Raw genomic sequence first — 17,354 nt, 5'->3', positions numbered from 1 at the left:
GATCCCATGAAGAGTTGCAGCAGCTTCCTGCACCTCATTTCTGGGCAGCAGAACGGTAAGAATCTTCTGGGCCTGAGACAGATGCTGGCAGTGGCCGCCCCTCGGGTCTACGTCAGTGAGTCATCAGGGCTGCAGAGGTGAGTCATCGGGGCCCCCGCCTGACGGCGTGCCCTCCCACTGGCTCAGAGGATGATCCACTACGTTGTCCAGAGAGAAGGCTGTGACCAGCGTCTCGCGCATCAGCAGCGAGTTCTCCTCCGCTATGTTGCTCAGGTCTTCGGTCATCTCCTTGGCAATCTGCGTGCGAATCTGCAGCATACAAAAATGCTTTCCCTGTCAGGGGTGGCAGAAGGCCAAAGCCTAGCAAGGCCAAAGGGAACGCGCTGCGCTATGAAAGACTTGGACAGAGCTGCAGATTAGAATAATACTGGTTGCATGCTGGGCCTTGCCAGAACATGCAAGCCTGCAAGGAGCAGGCTGTACAAAGATCATCATCTGCGGCCCTCAAATGCAGTGCAGGCTATCTCTTAGATGAACATCAAACGCCTGACCGGGCAGCAGAGTTGATGCTACAGTATTGTGAGCTTGCACAAGTGCGCTGTGATAATGATTGCAGAAAGAACATTGTAGACCAAAGGCAGCATTGCCTTATCCTGCCATCAGTCGACCATGTCCTCTTTGCAAAAATATCAGCAATCTAAGAGCCAATCATAATCACTGTGGGCACAGGGACAGTGAAAGCCACATGGTTGGAGCAAGAGCAAGGGTGAAAGATGACTGATGAGGTGACTCACATCCATGATGCGCTGCGCTAGGTTCCTGGGGTCCACGCCGCACTCTCCAAAGTGGGCATACATCGAGTCATGGCCCTGGGAGCATGCACGCCAGGGGTCAACCCTAAATCTCAGCAAGATGCACACCGCAGTATCTGCTGTGCGATCACAGGACATGTTAAATGGAACAACATTGCTGTGTTTTCCCATCTTGACACGGTGTATCAAATGGGCCCTAGCATTAGCGCAAAAGCCCACCAATGCCAGCAAGCCCCAGTTATATGTTGCTCTATCAGCTTTGCAATGCGACACTAGCATTTTGCAGAATTGCGCAAAAGTGTCTCGTCATGGCTATGAATATAGAAAGTACAGAGAGAGTGACCCCACCAGGTCATATTGCGCGCGCTCTATTCCCCTCGACAGCAGGTTGCGCAGAAACGTCTCCCCGCTGACATCATCCCAGTGCCCATTCTGCACAGTGTCACAGAGATTGGTCTTACTGGGCTTTTTACAGCAGCGCAGAGGGCAACAGAACTAGTGTGCTCCGCATGTAGGCACTTGCTTGAAAACTGTCACTCTCTATTCTTCATCTATCTGGGAATTCGCTGTTATTTCAAGCTCCCCAGCCCCTGCAGCTCGATTTGGATTTGGATAGGCTGTAGCTCTTTTGCCTAATTTCTCAGGTGCTCTTCCAAATTGGGCTGACAAACTGGGAATTTCAAAATATGCAAAGTAGCCAGGAAAGAGGGGCACACCCGGGGTATGGGGTTGTCTCTGATGTAGACACCGAACCAGTAGTAGAGGTGCTGGTTGGTTTCTGACAGGTAGTACAGCAAAGTGCGGGCGGCCCGCTCCGTCAGCAGTCCAATCAGCCTGTCCCTGCATGTGCCAGCACCTCAGCATGTGCCGGCGACCTCTAGGGGTGCAAGATTTTTACAGCTGTGGACTCTGACATCCCCACAACACCCACAGAGACTTGCAGAGCTGCATTGATTATGCGTGCCCCCTCATGCGCTCTATGAGATTCAGCATGCAGCAGGTAGAGCTGTTGTGCTGTTGCAGGGGTCTCTCGGCATGAGCAAGCAAAAGGGCATGCCAAAGACGAGCAGAAAGGATGATGCTGAGAATGAGCTGCTGTACCTGTTCCCATCCCTCAGGGGTGTGTCATCTGCAGATCTCTGCCCGGCTGGCCTCCCCCGTCGCCGCTTCTTGTTCTCATAGCTCTTCCCCTTCCGCGAACGTGGGCTGCAGACAGATATAAGGGACCTTTAAGAAGCAAGTTAACAACATTTTAAGGGTTTCACAGGATCTATGGATGAAAAGATATAATATAGGACAGGTAATCGTGCTGCAGCGTACGCATGCATGCTCCACACAGCAGCAGAAGCAGAAGCAAGGCTTCTCGCAAATCTTCGCCCACTTGGTTGCAAATTTTGGACAAGAGTTGCAATGATGTGTTCCCAAGAAAGCTGTTTCTCATCATGTCAGGCATTTAATCGGTTCAATTGAAGGACACAATTAAGGAATCTGAACTTAAAAGCTAGGCAAGACTGACGGTAATAGTCGACTCTCGACATTAACCAGGCACCTGTTCTAAAGATCAAGTATGACAAGGGACGCACTTGTCGTTCCCATCCTTGCTTGCGCCACTACTCCTTCTCAGTTCGACCAACAGAGATCGTCGATTGAGACGACGAGGTGTTCCATCGCTGCGCATGCAAGCACACATTTCGCGGATGCGGTATCCCATCGGCGACACTTGTGTGCCCAGAAGACCGTACATCTTTTTTAGTAGCAGAGTACGAACCGATGTCACGTGTATTTATCACACGCAAGTTTACATAACGATCAGCTTGCGAGTCGAAAGCAAGCACCTGGTGCCTTCAACAAGGATATGCCTAAAATTTGAGTGCCTTTGTCAGTATTGGAGAAATATAAGCCAACATCAGAGGGAGTGCTTGCAGGGCCTCTCCTTCACTGTTACCAAGATAGGCAGCAAAGTTCGAATTTGCGTTCGACAGAACAATTTGTTGTTTCTTGAGTTTGCGCAAAGTGTTCGCCCCAACAGATGCAATGCGGAAAGCAGTAAACATGCTGACTGCATGCTCTGTCATCAGATTCAAGGCGACCAGCCGAAAAACTCCTGGTTATTGGTGGTGATCATTAACGCGCTTGGATGGAAAATGCAAGTCTGTTTGTGCAGCTTCAACAGAGCATACTTTTCACCCCCATACCTTGCAGGCCATATCTAGCAAGCTTACAGGCTGCGTGCTTCCATGCCGAGGTGCCAATCACGATGTACAGCACACATCAGCAATCCTGCCGCAACGCTATGGTTCGACTCAGCTGGACACTCTCAACCCATGCACCAGACAACATGCACTTGCGCTACCTGCATAGTCATCATACTGTACTGTACATCCTTCAAGACACCAAAGCATGCTCAGCAGCGCACACTGCAGCAGCTGCAGCTGCCATGCCTTCCATCAAGAGCTGATCCAAGACTAGTGACCGCAGGGCAGCTGCGGATAACACAATTCAGCCGCAGTGCCAGAATTCAACGTGACCCAGTGCCCCAAGTCAGGACTGTCTTCCAGCATCCCTGCTGTGCATGTCATGTGCTATATCGGATTGCCCCACGTAGAGGTCATCTGAGGACTTAAGATTCCAGAGAATTCACACAATGCATTCCTCGTATGCATGCTGCAACGGGGGAACCCCACCTAGCGGTCATCTGGTTACAAACGCCAGAGAGCTACATTCCTGGAGCGCTGCAAAGACCCTTGAATGCAGAGGTGCGTGCAGAGAAGCGGTGCGGCCGCCTCATTTGTAGTGCAGCTTGGACAGGATTCAACACCATGCTGTGATGGTGCACAAAGTGAACAAAAATCCAGCCGCAACCTTCTTGTAGCGCTGCAAGGACCTCTGACTGCAGAGAGGCGGTGCAGCGGCCTCACTTGTCGTGCGACTTTGTCTGCGTCAGCCCCATGCTTTGGCGCCGCACAAAGTCGGTGGCCACCACCGACATGCGCCGTGCGCGCTTCTTTGCGCTGTGCATGTACGGCTCCGCGTGGGAAATGATCGCGTTCACCTGCGCCACAGCCAGCAGTCAATCTCACCATCCATCCTTGATTGTCACAGACTCCAGTCTATTGAGTGCGTGGGGCGTGGGCAGAGAGAACTGTGTGGTGCAGCAGCCTGAGCAAGGGTGCCAGCATCCAATGGGCCTTGCAGCGCGCTAATGCCTTTCAATTCCTTGCTGGTAAGGGTAAACACAACAGAAGTCACTTGAGAAGTCCAGGCATCACTACTTATAAATGCCTATTCGACAAGAACAGCGGGGTTTTTTGTATTTTTCAAAACAGATCTGGGAAGATGCCGGACATGCTGTATTCTATAGGAAGGTGCAGCTAATTATGACCACGACAGGGGCTCAGCCGCACCTCGGCAGGCTTGAGGTTGCAGCGGACAGTCAGGGCGCCCAGCAGCAGGGCTTGAGCGCGAGCCGCCCAGTTGACGTTTACCCACAGGATCCACAGTGCCACTGTGAGAGCGACCGCCTTGTGCCTGCGAGAGAGTGCCAGTGCCTGCCACCGCTCCTGCACACCCCAGCAGTCTCATGTGACTTGTTTTTGTGATCCAGCAGACCCAGTGACTTATTTTGTCATTTCAGAGGATGAATGCCGTATGCAGAGCGGGCTCCTGTGAGGGTATAATTGTATGTAATCGGCAGCGCAAGGGACTATGGGGGTCAATTTGGGTGCCGTTGTGAATAACCGTCCTACGTTAGCAGTGCCAGAAGGCATCAGCATCCTCTGTCAGCAAGCAGGCATGGATTGTTGCGCGGATTTGAGATGCCATCACAAGATCAAAGCCTGTGGCAATGCAACATTGGCTTCAGCCTTTGTTCCAGCAGAGCTTGGCATTGATGCAGCATAGTCAGAGAGAGCATCACTGTTTCCATAGGATGTGCAGCATGGATTGTGCAATGGGCACCTTGATCTGAGTCGTTGCAGTCTGGAGGAAGGAGGTGATCTCTTTGCCGTATGTCTCGTATACAGCGCCCGCAGCAAAGGCCCCGAAGAATGCCAGGCTCACCAGCCGCCAGAAGCTGCATGCACATCACACATAAACATCCCTTCACCATGCGTTGTCTCTGACTGTAGACCTCTGCATTTTCTTATGCTGGGCTACATGCATGCCCTGAAACGGTAGAATCAAAGCTGCATAGCTCAAGAAGAAAGTGGAGAACAAACTTTCTCCACTTTCAAGACCCAAATGGCTCTCGAATTGCTTCCAGTTTACAGCCCTGCCAATACTCAACAGTACAGTGTGATATTTCTTGCCAAATTACAATACGCTATGTCCCCACAGCTGTGCTACACGCCACTAAATTGAAGGATGTCGCCATTCTGGACGAGCGCAACAGTACCTCCCAATGCTCGGCAAGCGCACCTGACGCTGCCCCAGCACAGACAGCACTGAGACGGCAGAGGCAATGTGCAGAGTGAGCACAGAGGCACGCTGAAACATGACACCAAGTCATAGCAGCAGCACAGCAGTGATCTGCTCACCTGAAGATACCGCCCAGGACAGACAGCGCGGAGACAGCAGAGGCGATGCGCAGAGTCAGCAAGGGGTCGCGCGCAGCCAGGAACTGGTCATGGAGGTCGGCCACTTTCAGCACAGCAACCTTGGCGGTCTCTGCTGCGGTCTTAATCAGGCTGCTGCTGCCCCAGGCCGCCTTGTCCTGCCACTGTGCGCTGACCATTGAACGGACCGTGTTGAGTCCCAGGTCGAACAGGATGCAGTAGGAGATTGCTGCACGAACAATGGGATGGTACTTCAGCAAGGCATAAATGTGCTTCAATTATTGCTGGGAGCCGAAATGGCCCATGTAACACCATTATGAGATAGCTGCACGAGAGTGGTGGAAGGTTTGATGCATATGATGCCTCTCCCGGGCATAGCAGAAGTGCCACATCAAATTTTACAGGTTTTGGCGCGCACCCTTCAGGGGAGTCACGGTGTGGTTGCCGCTGATGATGTACTCGCCAGCCAGGCAGCAGAAGCCGCCCAGCAGGAAGGCCAGCGCGCTGACTGCTGGGTTGCGCCACCTCAGCACATCCTGCACCTGCAGGGAGCAAGGCAGCATTGCTTGCATTTCAAAGATCCTCAGGAACACTCTGTGCAGCACCAGCCCTAAGAACAGCACGTGATGCCCACTCCAGCTGGGGGAGTGCACAATAGCACCTTCTGAGCAATCGCAAGTCACCGTGGGCATGGCCTTTTAATGACAATGGTTTTGGAAGGGGGCAAAGAGAGAAGAATAAAAAGAGCTGACCTGCCGCCACTGCAGGCTCGAGACTCCTTTGGCCTGAGCCACAGAGAGTGTAGCCGTCGCAGTGGCTGCTGTGTTGTCCACAAAGGTGACATTTTGTGGCTTCGATCGGCCCACGAATGGCTCTGGAGTCTCCATGTACTCCACACTTTTCTGTATTTGCAAGGAAAACAAGGCTTAAAGTCAGGCAGCGTAAACCAAATCTTCGCTTCCAGATGCTTCGCTATTGCGTTTGCGTTGACATCTATGTACTGGAAATGCTTGTAAAAGGAAAAACAGGAATTTTGGCATCGTTATGAGAATGATAACTACATAACAAGATGCCCACATCTGCAGGATGATTGTCGCCTGGCTGACATGAACTGTCCGACAGAAGAGATCTGGCGCATCAAGAAATCAAGAGCACATTATGAAGCTGTTTCTGAGCGCCATCGGATCTTCGCAGTGCAGTTTTCGGCAGCAGACAATGTCATGCTTCAGGCGGTTCTCTGAAACAGTGGCCAGCTGAGCCTGTCGCTTACCTGGAGCGTGACAGGAGGTGTCAAGCAAAATCCTTCGTCTTCAATGGTCTCCGCCATGGCGCTTTTCTTGCTAAGCGGCTGCGCCTGACTTCTTGTCTGATGCAAAGGGATGGCAGGGAGAAACTTTGCAAGCTGTTCCGTTGACGTCAAGCTAAATAGCAACGATGCCACTCGAAATTGAATCCACCGATCCTCAATTTTAAGAACAAAGAAAAAAATCACGCTGTGGTTTTGCACGAGCAGCTTCCATGAAGGGTTCCCTGCAGGGTTTCATGCCCTCATGGTCTCGGAGAAATGGTCGTTTCGAGACAGAGTAGTCCTTTCTTCTGTAGCCCTCGGCGATCATTTTGGGAAGGCTGCATTGTGAATGTGTGGTCTGATCTTCCCCGTCTTCTCGTCCCTTCGAGATCTTTCCCCATGCACCTGATGATCAAGAAAGTTCTCGTGTAGTAGCATGGGGCTGCAATCGACCTTGATCTTATGACTTCTATGCACCAACTTATGAAGTGATGGGTGTGCATTGCTCGAGGCTCATTGGCCAATTCTGTGTATCATGGTTGAGAGAGAGGACTGGGATCTCTCCTAAACTGTGATTAGATCTAGATGCAAAATATAGCTGATGATCCCTGCACCAACTTTACAGAGCAGTCCTGTGCCTGTGCTGGAGCGCATATGCTTCGTTGTGGAGGTGAAGAGCACACGCCATCGTCCATGGCGTGTCTTGATAGTTGGCTCTGACCCTTTATACTGCTGCTGACATGTGCTGTCATAAATGATTGATATTCATCTGTACATTTAAGTGGGCCAAACGCACTTATGTTCTCTGCAGGGCACAGCAGCGATGTTTCCCTTTTGGCAGGACATCAGGACATACTGCTTGGATCCTATCCTGAAAGACCTTGAGAGCAGGACTAGTAGTGTATCTGAGCCACAAGTTGAGGTGTGACCAGGTCCCGCAAGAAGGCCGCCTCCTGCCTTTCTTGTTGAATTTTGTTCTGTACCACCCGTTGTGCTGTCATCTGTTGTGTTTTCTTTGTCTTGTCAAACGCGCAACCTGCATCATTACTTCTGTAGCGATAATACTACAGGGAATCTTGAGAATCATTGACTATGATGCATGCTGTGCTTGTAAAGTCCTTGACCTAGAGAAGCACAGCATGTATCAAAGTCCAGCTAAGCAGCGTGTGCATGTGACAGCTTGCGCTGGTCATCTGCGGCTCCGCCACACCGTGGAGCCAGTGCCCCATCGAGCGGAGCGGATGGACGCAGAACCTGCATGTCTTTTCCCAGTGGCTAGATGCCATCCAGCCATCAGAAGGCGCCCCAGTGCCACAACCGCTGCTGGCAGGTAAGGGCCTTATTCCATACATGTGTGCATGGCATGCATGGCACGCTCCAAGGATAGCATGTGTGTCATCCACAGAACACACCTCGACCAAACATCCAGGCATGTTATTATCTCTTTAATGTCATATACTCTGCCCGCTGCACGAGTGCCGGGGGTTTCCATCTTATATCTGTCTCTTTATATCAATGTCAGTGGGAGCTTTGAGGGCAGACAGGATACTCAGGGAAGAATAGATCATTAAATTCCAGGGATACCCCGAGGTTGGCCATCAGTCAGGTGACGAGCTGTGGGGTTGCTGCAGAGGCCTTGTCAGAGGCGGTGTACTTACTGCAGACAGCTGCGCGCACCTGTCAGCCTGGCTCGCAGCAGGGCCCAACCCACAACCGGGTCATAGTCTGCGTGGCTTCAGAGCCTTCCCGACTCTATGTGCCCTGGCCATACCCAGCAGACTGCAAGGTCATGGATGGCTTGGCGAGCCACTTTGAGATCTGCCAGGTGACATGTGTCTCATCTGCATCACATGAATGACTCACATGAGAGAGCCATTGGAGATGCACATCCGTTACATGACCCTGGGCTTGCTGCAGAAATACAGGTGTCGCTGCAAGCCTTAATGCTATGCTGTGCTTGGAAAAGGATCTTAGCTGTCAGGAACAGATGGTCACCTGAACTTGACTACGCGATGTGTCAATGGAGTCCCTGGGCCTGGGATGGACATATCACATACTGTGCATCTGCAGGCGCTAAAAAACCATGGAGCAGACTTCAACTTTGTGGCAGGTCAGGTGCAGGGGAATAAAGTATTGCACCAGCGGCTTATCAGAGCATTTGCACTTGCTCATGTGAGTTCCAGTCCATGCTTTCATGCACCTCCTGCCTCACAAATAAAAGGAGCAAGGAAACGTGTACTGAGTGTTTGACCTGATTAGCATTTCCCTCTTGATTTTGACCAAAGAAGGAGACAGCAATTGCACTTCTGACGAGCTGACTCGTCTGAATTGGCAGGACATGCGGAACATGAACGAGGTGAAGGCCTGTTTGGTCGACATCAGCCCAGATGTGATGTGCTGCATCTCTCCAAAGTGGCCCAAGGCGAAAGCCTCCATCCAATCGGCGGCCCCGCCAACACATGCACCGGTGTGACCCTCTGTTTTGTCTTACGCATGTTTCCATGCATGGATCCATGCATATTCTCAGTCTAGCATTGTCCCCTTCTGAACTTCGCGGCGGGTGCCAATGTGAGAGGTCAAGATTCTGTCCTGGGGTGAGGCATTCACTCAAGGAGTTTGGCATCGCTCAGGCAAGGCATGCATGGCTGCAGGTGAAGCAGGTGCAGAACAGCAGTGAGGGACTTTCAAAGACATCGCAGTCGGCTGCAACCGAGCTCAGCGCCTCAGCACATATCACAGTGCAGCTGCCACAGGGGTCAGCTCCCAGGCATACCACTCCAGGTGGCGCCTCCAATCATGCCTTGTGCCTGCATAGAATTCTCTGTCTTGCTTTTGCATTTGGTTCTTGTTTTTTTGCAGTGACAGCGGTTAGCAAACAACATTAACACAGCACTTTGGTGCAGGTGCACATTTTGGCGGAGCAGCTCCCGGAACACAGGTACATAGACAACATGAAGTTTCATCTTTAAACGCACAGAAATGCACTGGCACAGTTTTCTCAAGTCAAGTTTGTCACAATGCTTGCAATTCTAAATTGCAAGCCCTTCTTGAGGGTCTGGTGGAAGTTGCCTTTCGTTGACTGATAGGTAATGATCACAGGGTCAGGCACAGCACAGCGCGTTGGGCGTGCCACCACTGCCCACGCCACAGGGTTACATGCAGCCATCACAAGGAGCCCCTGCAGCGGCAGGGCAGCCCCAGAGACAGCGAACACCCATTTGGAAGGTACTCTGTTGCCAAATCTGATGCTATGGCTTCTGGTGCAGAGAGAAATGTCCTGATGGCAGAAGCAAGCACGTCTTGGGCCTGGTCCTTCATGTGTCAGTCTAAAGGGCTGCTTGTTTCAACTACATTGAAAAATCAGGGCCAAACGCCTGAGCAGACTGTAGGGGCTCCATCCCCTTATTTTGGAGCTCCTTGTAAACGATACAGAGACTAATTCTGTGCTTCACTTCTCAGGGGACCATGCTGCTCGGCGAGAAACTGAGCAAGGGACCTACTCGGAAGCTCTGGACTTGCACGGCTGTCATCGATCACAGCCATCACATTCCCCCTGGCCTTGGATCGAATTGGCCACAGAATCTGGTGAGCACTTTACAGCAAATCCCCTTCAGTGTACATCTCCCCGGGACGTTTGTTTGTGAACAGCGCACACTGAGGGATTGAACTGCATCTCATGGGCTTAGAGCACAGGGTCCCACCTGGCTACCACATAAGCATGCAGACCCATGACTGATGCACTCGTTGCGCAGGTGATCAACAAGCTGACCAACAGGGCAGACCTGAACCATCTTGTAAAGGATCGAGGCAGGGGCCTTCAGAGGGGGGTTCTGAACATCATCGAGCTGGAGGAGACAGGGAAGGTGAGTCTCACCTCTGCAGCTCTCTTGCTCTCAAAAACCACTCTGAGCACACATCGCAGTAGGTCATAATTGAGAACGTGAGGTCAAGAAGCAGCTTGCGCAGAACCTATGCATTGGCAAAGGGGTGGAGGACGCGTTGACCCATAATACCCTCTGCAGCATTTGGTACCCCCTGCTGGCCAGTTCGTAATCAACTGGAGTGTACATCAGCTGGACTCTAAAGTGCCAGCCTGACCTGCAAGACAGGAAAGCACCTGGTAGGAAAGGCAGGAAAAGTAGGCACGACTTGACATGGTGATTAACAAATTTTGGATATTGGTGTGCAGGCACTGGCGCTTGAAATGGACAAGAAGAAAATGGGCGCCTTGGTGGACTTGGGGACTTTGAACGGCGTGCCGGCCAATCTCATTGTCCTGACTGTGCCTGGGCAAGACTCCAAGGGGATTCAGGCTGGAGTTCCTGCTGGAAGCCAAGGGGCCATGCCGCACTGTGTATTCATGATCATCACCACAACCAAAGATTAGACCAAGGTTGTGGTTTGAGCGTCACCACTCAGATCAGCCTGAGGTCAGATCTGCACAGCTGGCAGACTATGAAGACTTGCGTGAAGGCTACTGTGGGTAATCACTGTATACGATAATATAACTCAGCACCTTGCTTATGCCTGAAGCCCTGAGTGTGATGCCCTCAGTGATCATGAACAAGCGGCTTGTGACATATGTATGCATGCAAATGCTGAAGCAAGCTCTCAGGATGTCAATATGCATTGATGTTCACGAGAGGAGCTTCAGCTCCACGGTAATGTAATCAGGATGAAGATTTTCTAAAGCCCACAAAGTCAGAAGAGCGTGTCTAGTCAGATCGTGGAGGGGGGTGGTGAGCTGCCCACCTTCCTGCCCAGCTGCCAAAGCTGCCCGAATTGCAGGACCTGCAGTGCAGCTGGTCCGCGACTTGGCCCAAAAGAATTCTGCGAAGCGTATTCCCGGCGTCCGTGGGAATTATCCGTAGACTTTTCTAGAATAAAGCTGTTGCACGGGTTCAGGACCCGGCAGCTGTTGTGCCGCGCCGATCAGTGTTCTGCAGATAAGATCGAGTTTGACTTGCTTGAGTTCTGATCAGAAAACCGCCCAAGATTCTGCACAACACGCTAGGACGTCGTTGTATTGGATTGTCTTTGACTGTGTAGCATGGGCTCGACAGATGGTCATTTGTGCTGAACCAGTCACCCCTTTCGCCCAGTCAGCAGAGCAAGCTTTCTACTGAAGATCAGCTTTCTTGCCCAGCGTCTCAGTCGGAGCTATGAAAAAGGATTCCCGAGATATCTTGGCGCTCCCATGCAAACCGCAGCAGATCCTCGCATCCGTTTCTGAGGGAGTGCAGAGGCTGCAGCAGCACCTTCAATCGCACCCCTTGGGGCTACCTCTGCCTCGTGAGCCGTTGCATGCAAAGCATTCTGCTTTCCAAAAGCAGCCGGTATCTGAGAGGACTCGAGAGGCGACATCCAAAAAGGCCCCATTGCTCGTCGAGGATGAGGGTGTCATAGTGGCAGTCCAGGTGTGTGGGAACCTTGTTGCCCCACTCAGTGATCGCCTTTGTCCACTAATGCTCTGCAGCAAGCTTTGGGAGGTCCAGCATCGTTGCTGCGGAAGCCAGACTACACAGGAGGACCCTGAATGTGCTGACCTCTCTGTCGTTGCTATGCAGGCCAGGAATAATGTTCACAGGGCTGCCATACTATTGGGAGCTGCAGTCGTGGGAAAGGTGGGCAGGATTGGAAACAGGATAAAGGAGCACCATGCCAAAATGAAGGAGGAAGGTGTGCATATACTGCCCATACCTTTCTACAATATCATCACAATCAGGGCAACCGCATCGCTTGCAGTTCCTACTCACGCTGACAAACTCCTTATGGTTTGCAAGACCAGTCTTTCATTTACTAAGGCATGGACATCTTAGTTACGGACCTCGTTCCCTGCACAGGGGAGCTGCGCAAGCAGGCAAAGCGAGCAAAGGAGAGGGGCGAGGAGCACCACAACCCACTGAAGCTGGCCTTTCCTTGGCAGCGCAAGCGGCGACGAGGCCCGCACAACGAAAACGGCATCTTGTGAGCCCTCTTGCCTGTGTATGACAGCACTGCTGCTCAGCACTCCTACATACTAGATTTGGGGAAGTCCTGTTGCCAGAATGGGGAGCTCTGCTTCTGGCAACAATGGAAGGCCTCTTTGATCGAGGACAGGACAAGGGAGTGTGCATTGGGCAATGGAATTGAATTCTTGCCTGTGGTGCAGCCGCATTGGGGGCGCGAAAGCGACTGCAGAGGCGCTGATCAAGAAGGGGAAGGAGTATGAGCGTGAGATGGATGTGAGGGCAGCACTGCGCTGCTACGAGGTAATCTGCACAGCTGTCTTCCTCATGTCCACTGCTCAAAGATCTTTCCTTAATTCAAAGAAGAGCGACCTTCTAGCCTGACAAGAAGGACTCAATTTGATGTTCTCTCTGCAGATATCTGGGGGTTGAATCTGTCAAACAGGACCTAGAGTCTTTGCTGTTGATATCCTCGCCAATGGCTCTCAATGAACCACAAGCAAACCACCCCACCGGGCAGGACTACTCTCTGAAGTCTGCATGCAGTATCCATCACACACTCACGGCAGTTGGTCTCGTCGGTGGGAGCCCTATCAGTCAGCCAGCAATATCATGTGCTGCGCGCAGGATGCGAACAAGCTTGTGCCGAACACGCCGGACACGCTGTGCCTGGCAGCCAAGGCGTGGTCTGATGTGTGCTACCTGGACGAGATCCACAAAGAACGCCTGACGGTCCAGGACAAGCTTGACGTCAACCTGAAGGCCATCGAGTTTGCCAATCAGGTGGGCGGGGGATGCTTCGCCTCTTTCCACGATGAGACTTTCCATGACGAGACAAGTTGCAGACAACTTCTACAGTGGTTTTAATGGTGTGTGGAGTTAGTATTTCTGCTTGAAGGAGCGTCGGAGCAATGCAATGATAGGGACTGCACAGCAGAATTTCATGTGTGCAGTCCTGTGAAACGAAGGGGGCAGTCTGATGTTGCTAGGCTGTACTTCTACGCATTACTATGAGCATGTTTTTGTCTGCCCTCCAATTGGGGAGCTAAGCACTGAGCAAATGAGTGACCAGCATCTTTGCATTATTTTTGTGGCAGGCGATCAGCATGTCGCCGGCAAGGGCGCTGCCACACGTGGCGTGCTGCATCAGCATGGGCCGCATGGCTGTCTTCTCAGACAACAAGACCAAGGTCTGCCTCAGCCTCCTGGTCCACACTTATTTTTAAAGGAGTTCTTTTTACCTTCCGCTCATAGCCCAAAGTACCACCATGGGCACGCCTGACACCTTTTTGTTGTGCTGTTGCATGCTTTCAGTGTGTGCGGGCGCACAGATGAAATTGGCAAGCTTGTTCACACCGATGCACATTGATCTTTTGATGTCACATGTCAGATGGGTTCAAACACGCGTGCTCATGGACCCAGCACACCCCGACTCAACCAGCACAGAGTGGCTTTTCCAGGTATTTTGAATTTGAAGGTTCGAAGTTTGAATTTTGAATTCGAATTCGTGCTCATGCGGCAGGTGCGGCTGGCGAAGGAGGCGCGGGAGCATGCGGTGAGAGCGTTGGAGAAAGAGCCGGCCGATGACCTGGCGAATCACCTAATGGGCCGCTGGCACTGGGAGATGGCCAACATCAATGGAATCGTGCGCGCGCTCATTCGCCTCATGTACGGCACCGACCTCGCCACCGGCAGCCACACCGAAGCACTGCGTTATTACCGCCGCGCCGCAGAGCTCAACCCTGCCCGCCTCGTGCACCGGTGCGCCGTTCCGCACTTATTTTCGCCATCTTACTGGGACATTGCTGTGCTTGACAAATGCCAATAGAGATAGGGGCGCCCTATTTTACAGTGTTTCTGGTCTTTCACCGTGGCATTGCTCAAAAGCTCCAAGACAGATGCAGTGATCAACTTCTTGTGCACCGGTGCTGCACCTCTGCCTCATCTGGCAGGAAGACGCTGTTCCTTGACAGCTTTAACAAGCTGCGTGTAGCAAAATCTCTGTCATTGTGCCGCTTCTCATGTCAAGGCTAAAACGCGACAGAATGCTTGAGCAATGTGATGCCTGTGGGGCTGTGAGCACGAGTGCTAGGGACACCTTGTACCTTTAAGCTATCAACAGGCACAGACAATCTCAGATGTAAGGCTCTTTAGTCTTCCGATCGCCTTGCTTTCGCTATTGGCCTGCGTGCTCTTTGCCATCTGGGCGTGCCAGGGCCATTTGCTGCAAGTGTCCAGATGCACCCAAATGACAGGAGCAACGCTTGTCCATAGCGGCAGCATAGCGGCTGCAGTTGCGCATTGTCAGGGTAGGCTGATGCGGGTGGCATGCAGGGTGGAGATCGGGCGCAGCTTGGCGCGCATGGGCGAAAAGGAGCAAGCGCTGCATGAGCTGGAGCATGCAGTCACCCTTGATGTCGAGGACATCAACGCCCACCTGCAAAAGGTGGTGGCCACCGCTCCAGTCCAGCCTGGCAGTGACACAGCTTCCGAGAATCTGAGAATTTCAACAGCTGTTCTGGTGTTGTGATTATCATGTGTTGGGTGCCTCAGTTGCGGTGAACGGGTGCCATAAATCATCTCTTGACAGGTCGACATGGTGATGGCTCTGAGTGAATGGTGATGCACTCGAAGTGGCAGAGTGTACGTAACAATTGGCCTTGTTGTATGCCTAGCAAGCATGCGCCCTCTGCAAGGACGAGTCAAGGATGGCTGTGATAGAGAGATTGACCTGTGTATGATGAGGCTATGTATGTGAATCCGTTCGTCTCTTGCCACACAGGTGGATGCTGAGCTGCTGGTGAAGGACCTCAGGAGGAGCGTCAAGCGCAGGCCAGCCTCTGGCGCCACCGTTCAGAGCACCGCAGCCGAAGATACCCAGCAGCAAGGTAGAGTGACACACCCAATGTCTTTTAATGTTATTTTTATACCCATATGATGCTAAGCATGCTATATACATCACGGGTATGGTCGCCCCTGCATGCCCTTTGATCCCATTGGTGCTCACCAATGCTGTTGGCGCTTTGCTGCAGGGCCCGGGATGCAGCTACCGTGGAACTGGAAGCTGCCGCAAATACAGAACCCCTTCGCGCAGCAGTGGCCAAATGAGGCCGCCTCCAAGGAAGCCTCGTCCGTTCCAGCGAGGACTGCCGAGCCCCTGCCATCGTTGCCCAATGCCACCCCAGCGATGAGCAAGATGGAGGCAGGCAGCCTGGCACCCACACCAGTGCAGAAATTTAGTGTCACTGCCGAGCCAGCCCAGAAGCAGAACACTGCTGGGCAATTCCAGTGGCCGGTTTGGGGGAAGGGCCCAGCTGAGAGCACATGTAGGGAAGCTTCGGCCAGCCCTGGAGATGCAGTGAAGCCGTTGCAGAAGCAGCAGGGAAGCTTCCTCGGCCTGCAGCTGCCGAAATTGAAGAATCCCTTGGAAGGGTGGGGTCAGCGGGTGGCTCCCTCCAGCGGGTGAACTCAAGAGAGAGGCAACGTGTGGGTATTTGTTGCGCCCTGTTTAATTGGGCGCATGTTGCGGGTTCATTGTTGTGCATCCTATCTGCACCGCATGCAAGGGTTTCATGCTCTGCGCTGCATTAACTACTGTGGCATTTTTCATGCTGTGCCCTGCTGCCGTTCTTATGTGTGGGCGCAATAAGAGGAGAGGACAGGAACAGAGCAGCTGATTGCCGCGCAGACACTCGTATTATTCCTGCCAGCTATCACCATTTGATGCAGGCACATCTATATCTCTGATAGAGGGATATATCTGGATGTTGCCACCGTAGGTGGGCAGATGTAGTTCCGTACTACTTTGACAGCAGGTTGTGTCATTCTGCCTCATGGCAAGGCACCCTTTGTGTCAAGGGTTGTGTCACACGCACGAGTGGCACACGCACGAGAGACGCAGAAACCAACATATGGGAACTGCCAAGCTCCTGTGCACTGCAGGGGAAGCTTGGCACATAAGAACATGCTGGCGAGCTGCAAAGCTCACGGCACCTGTATACACCGTAATAGATGAATCATTGGCTTGTCGGAAACCAGCTGTAATGCAGGGAACTCCCTTTGCTGTATGTTGACGATTGTTGGTTGTTCAGTATTTGAACAGCAAGAGAAACGTTAGACTAATGCAGATATCAGCGATGGGAGAGCAGCAAAGCATGAGCTCATCTTTGATGATGACATGTCTCGCTTGGTGATGTGCAATAATCTGCACATCCTTACTGCAACCTTGAGTCATAGTAAGTAGGCATCGATGTTGGAGTCTTGAATTGAGAAGAAATGCTACCAAGGCAGTATAGAACCAGAGCAACTTTTGGAACAGAATGTGCTGCAAAGTGTGAGAGAGACTGTTGTGGTATGCATATCGTCTGAAGTGTTTATATTGTCCTGATATTGTGGTCAAGATTGTGGTATTTATTCTTCCCTGAAGGGAACCCACATTAGGCTCGTTGACATATATAAAAGGCCTTGAAAATACCAGCATATTTGTTTTTGCCCCTTACACTTGTGCTTTGAAGCAGCTTGAAACAGCAGCAGCCCTTCCAGAAACAGTATTCTTCGGACTCCTGCATGCTAGAATTTTGCACATTTTATACACATTCATTTGTCAAGGCTGTCCAGAACTTGCTTCTTCACATCATCACTCGCTCCGGCCGCCATGCCTTTCAGCAATGTCTCAAAAATTGCGCTGTTTCCACTGCTCTCCGTAAAGTCCACCACACAGACATTCCCATGCTCCCCAAAAGCAAGTTTTGTC

The 17,354-nt window shown here is 52.0% G+C and overlaps 3 protein-coding genes across 3 annotated transcripts; 1 reads left to right on the top strand and 2 right to left on the bottom strand.

Annotated features, from left to right (window-relative positions):
• Positions 1-123: 123 nt before the first annotated feature.
• COCSUDRAFT_83527 (hypothetical protein) lies at positions 124-2,523 on the bottom strand (the record flags this gene model as incomplete). The annotated part of the gene is made up of 6 exons (XM_005645455.1): positions 124-309; positions 795-869; positions 1,161-1,244; positions 1,529-1,652; positions 1,914-2,018; positions 2,501-2,523. The coding sequence occupies 6 exons, from the start codon at positions 2,521-2,523 to the stop codon at positions 124-126; spliced, it is 597 nt and encodes a 198-aa protein (XP_005645512.1).
• Positions 2,524-3,604: 1,081 nt separating this feature from the next.
• On the bottom strand, positions 3,605-6,822 carry COCSUDRAFT_54200 (hypothetical protein). Its single transcript, XM_005645188.1, has 7 exons — positions 6,636-6,822; positions 6,118-6,267; positions 5,784-5,907; positions 5,348-5,594; positions 4,770-4,884; positions 4,217-4,372; positions 3,605-3,864 (listed from the first exon to the last, which is right to left on the bottom strand). Exons 1-7 carry the CDS (start codon positions 6,690-6,692, stop codon positions 3,727-3,729), a joined length of 987 nt encoding a protein of 328 aa, XP_005645245.1. The 5' UTR covers positions 6,693-6,822; the 3' UTR covers positions 3,605-3,726.
• Positions 6,823-7,254: 432 nt separating this feature from the next.
• Positions 7,255-16,067, top strand: COCSUDRAFT_67190 (hypothetical protein; the record flags this gene model as incomplete). The annotated part of the gene is made up of 20 exons (XM_005645187.1): positions 7,255-7,323; positions 7,465-7,575; positions 7,833-7,983; positions 8,285-8,478; positions 8,724-8,825; positions 8,989-9,120; positions 9,305-9,434; positions 9,557-9,591; positions 9,753-9,878; positions 10,406-10,516; positions 10,843-10,935; positions 12,221-12,332; positions 12,497-12,620; positions 12,805-12,904; positions 13,229-13,384; positions 13,699-13,791; positions 14,124-14,362; positions 14,936-15,065; positions 15,384-15,489; positions 15,634-16,067. The coding sequence occupies 20 exons, from the start codon at positions 7,255-7,257 to the stop codon at positions 16,065-16,067; spliced, it is 2,748 nt and encodes a 915-aa protein (XP_005645244.1).
• Positions 16,068-17,354: the final 1,287 nt, after the last annotated feature.

Source organism: Coccomyxa subellipsoidea (genome assembly GCF_000258705.1).
Source record: "Coccomyxa subellipsoidea C-169, whole genome shotgun sequence".
Classification (NCBI taxonomy): domain Eukaryota; kingdom Viridiplantae; phylum Chlorophyta; class Trebouxiophyceae; family Coccomyxaceae; genus Coccomyxa; species Coccomyxa subellipsoidea.
This window is presented reverse-complemented; position numbering and strand designations above follow the sequence as displayed.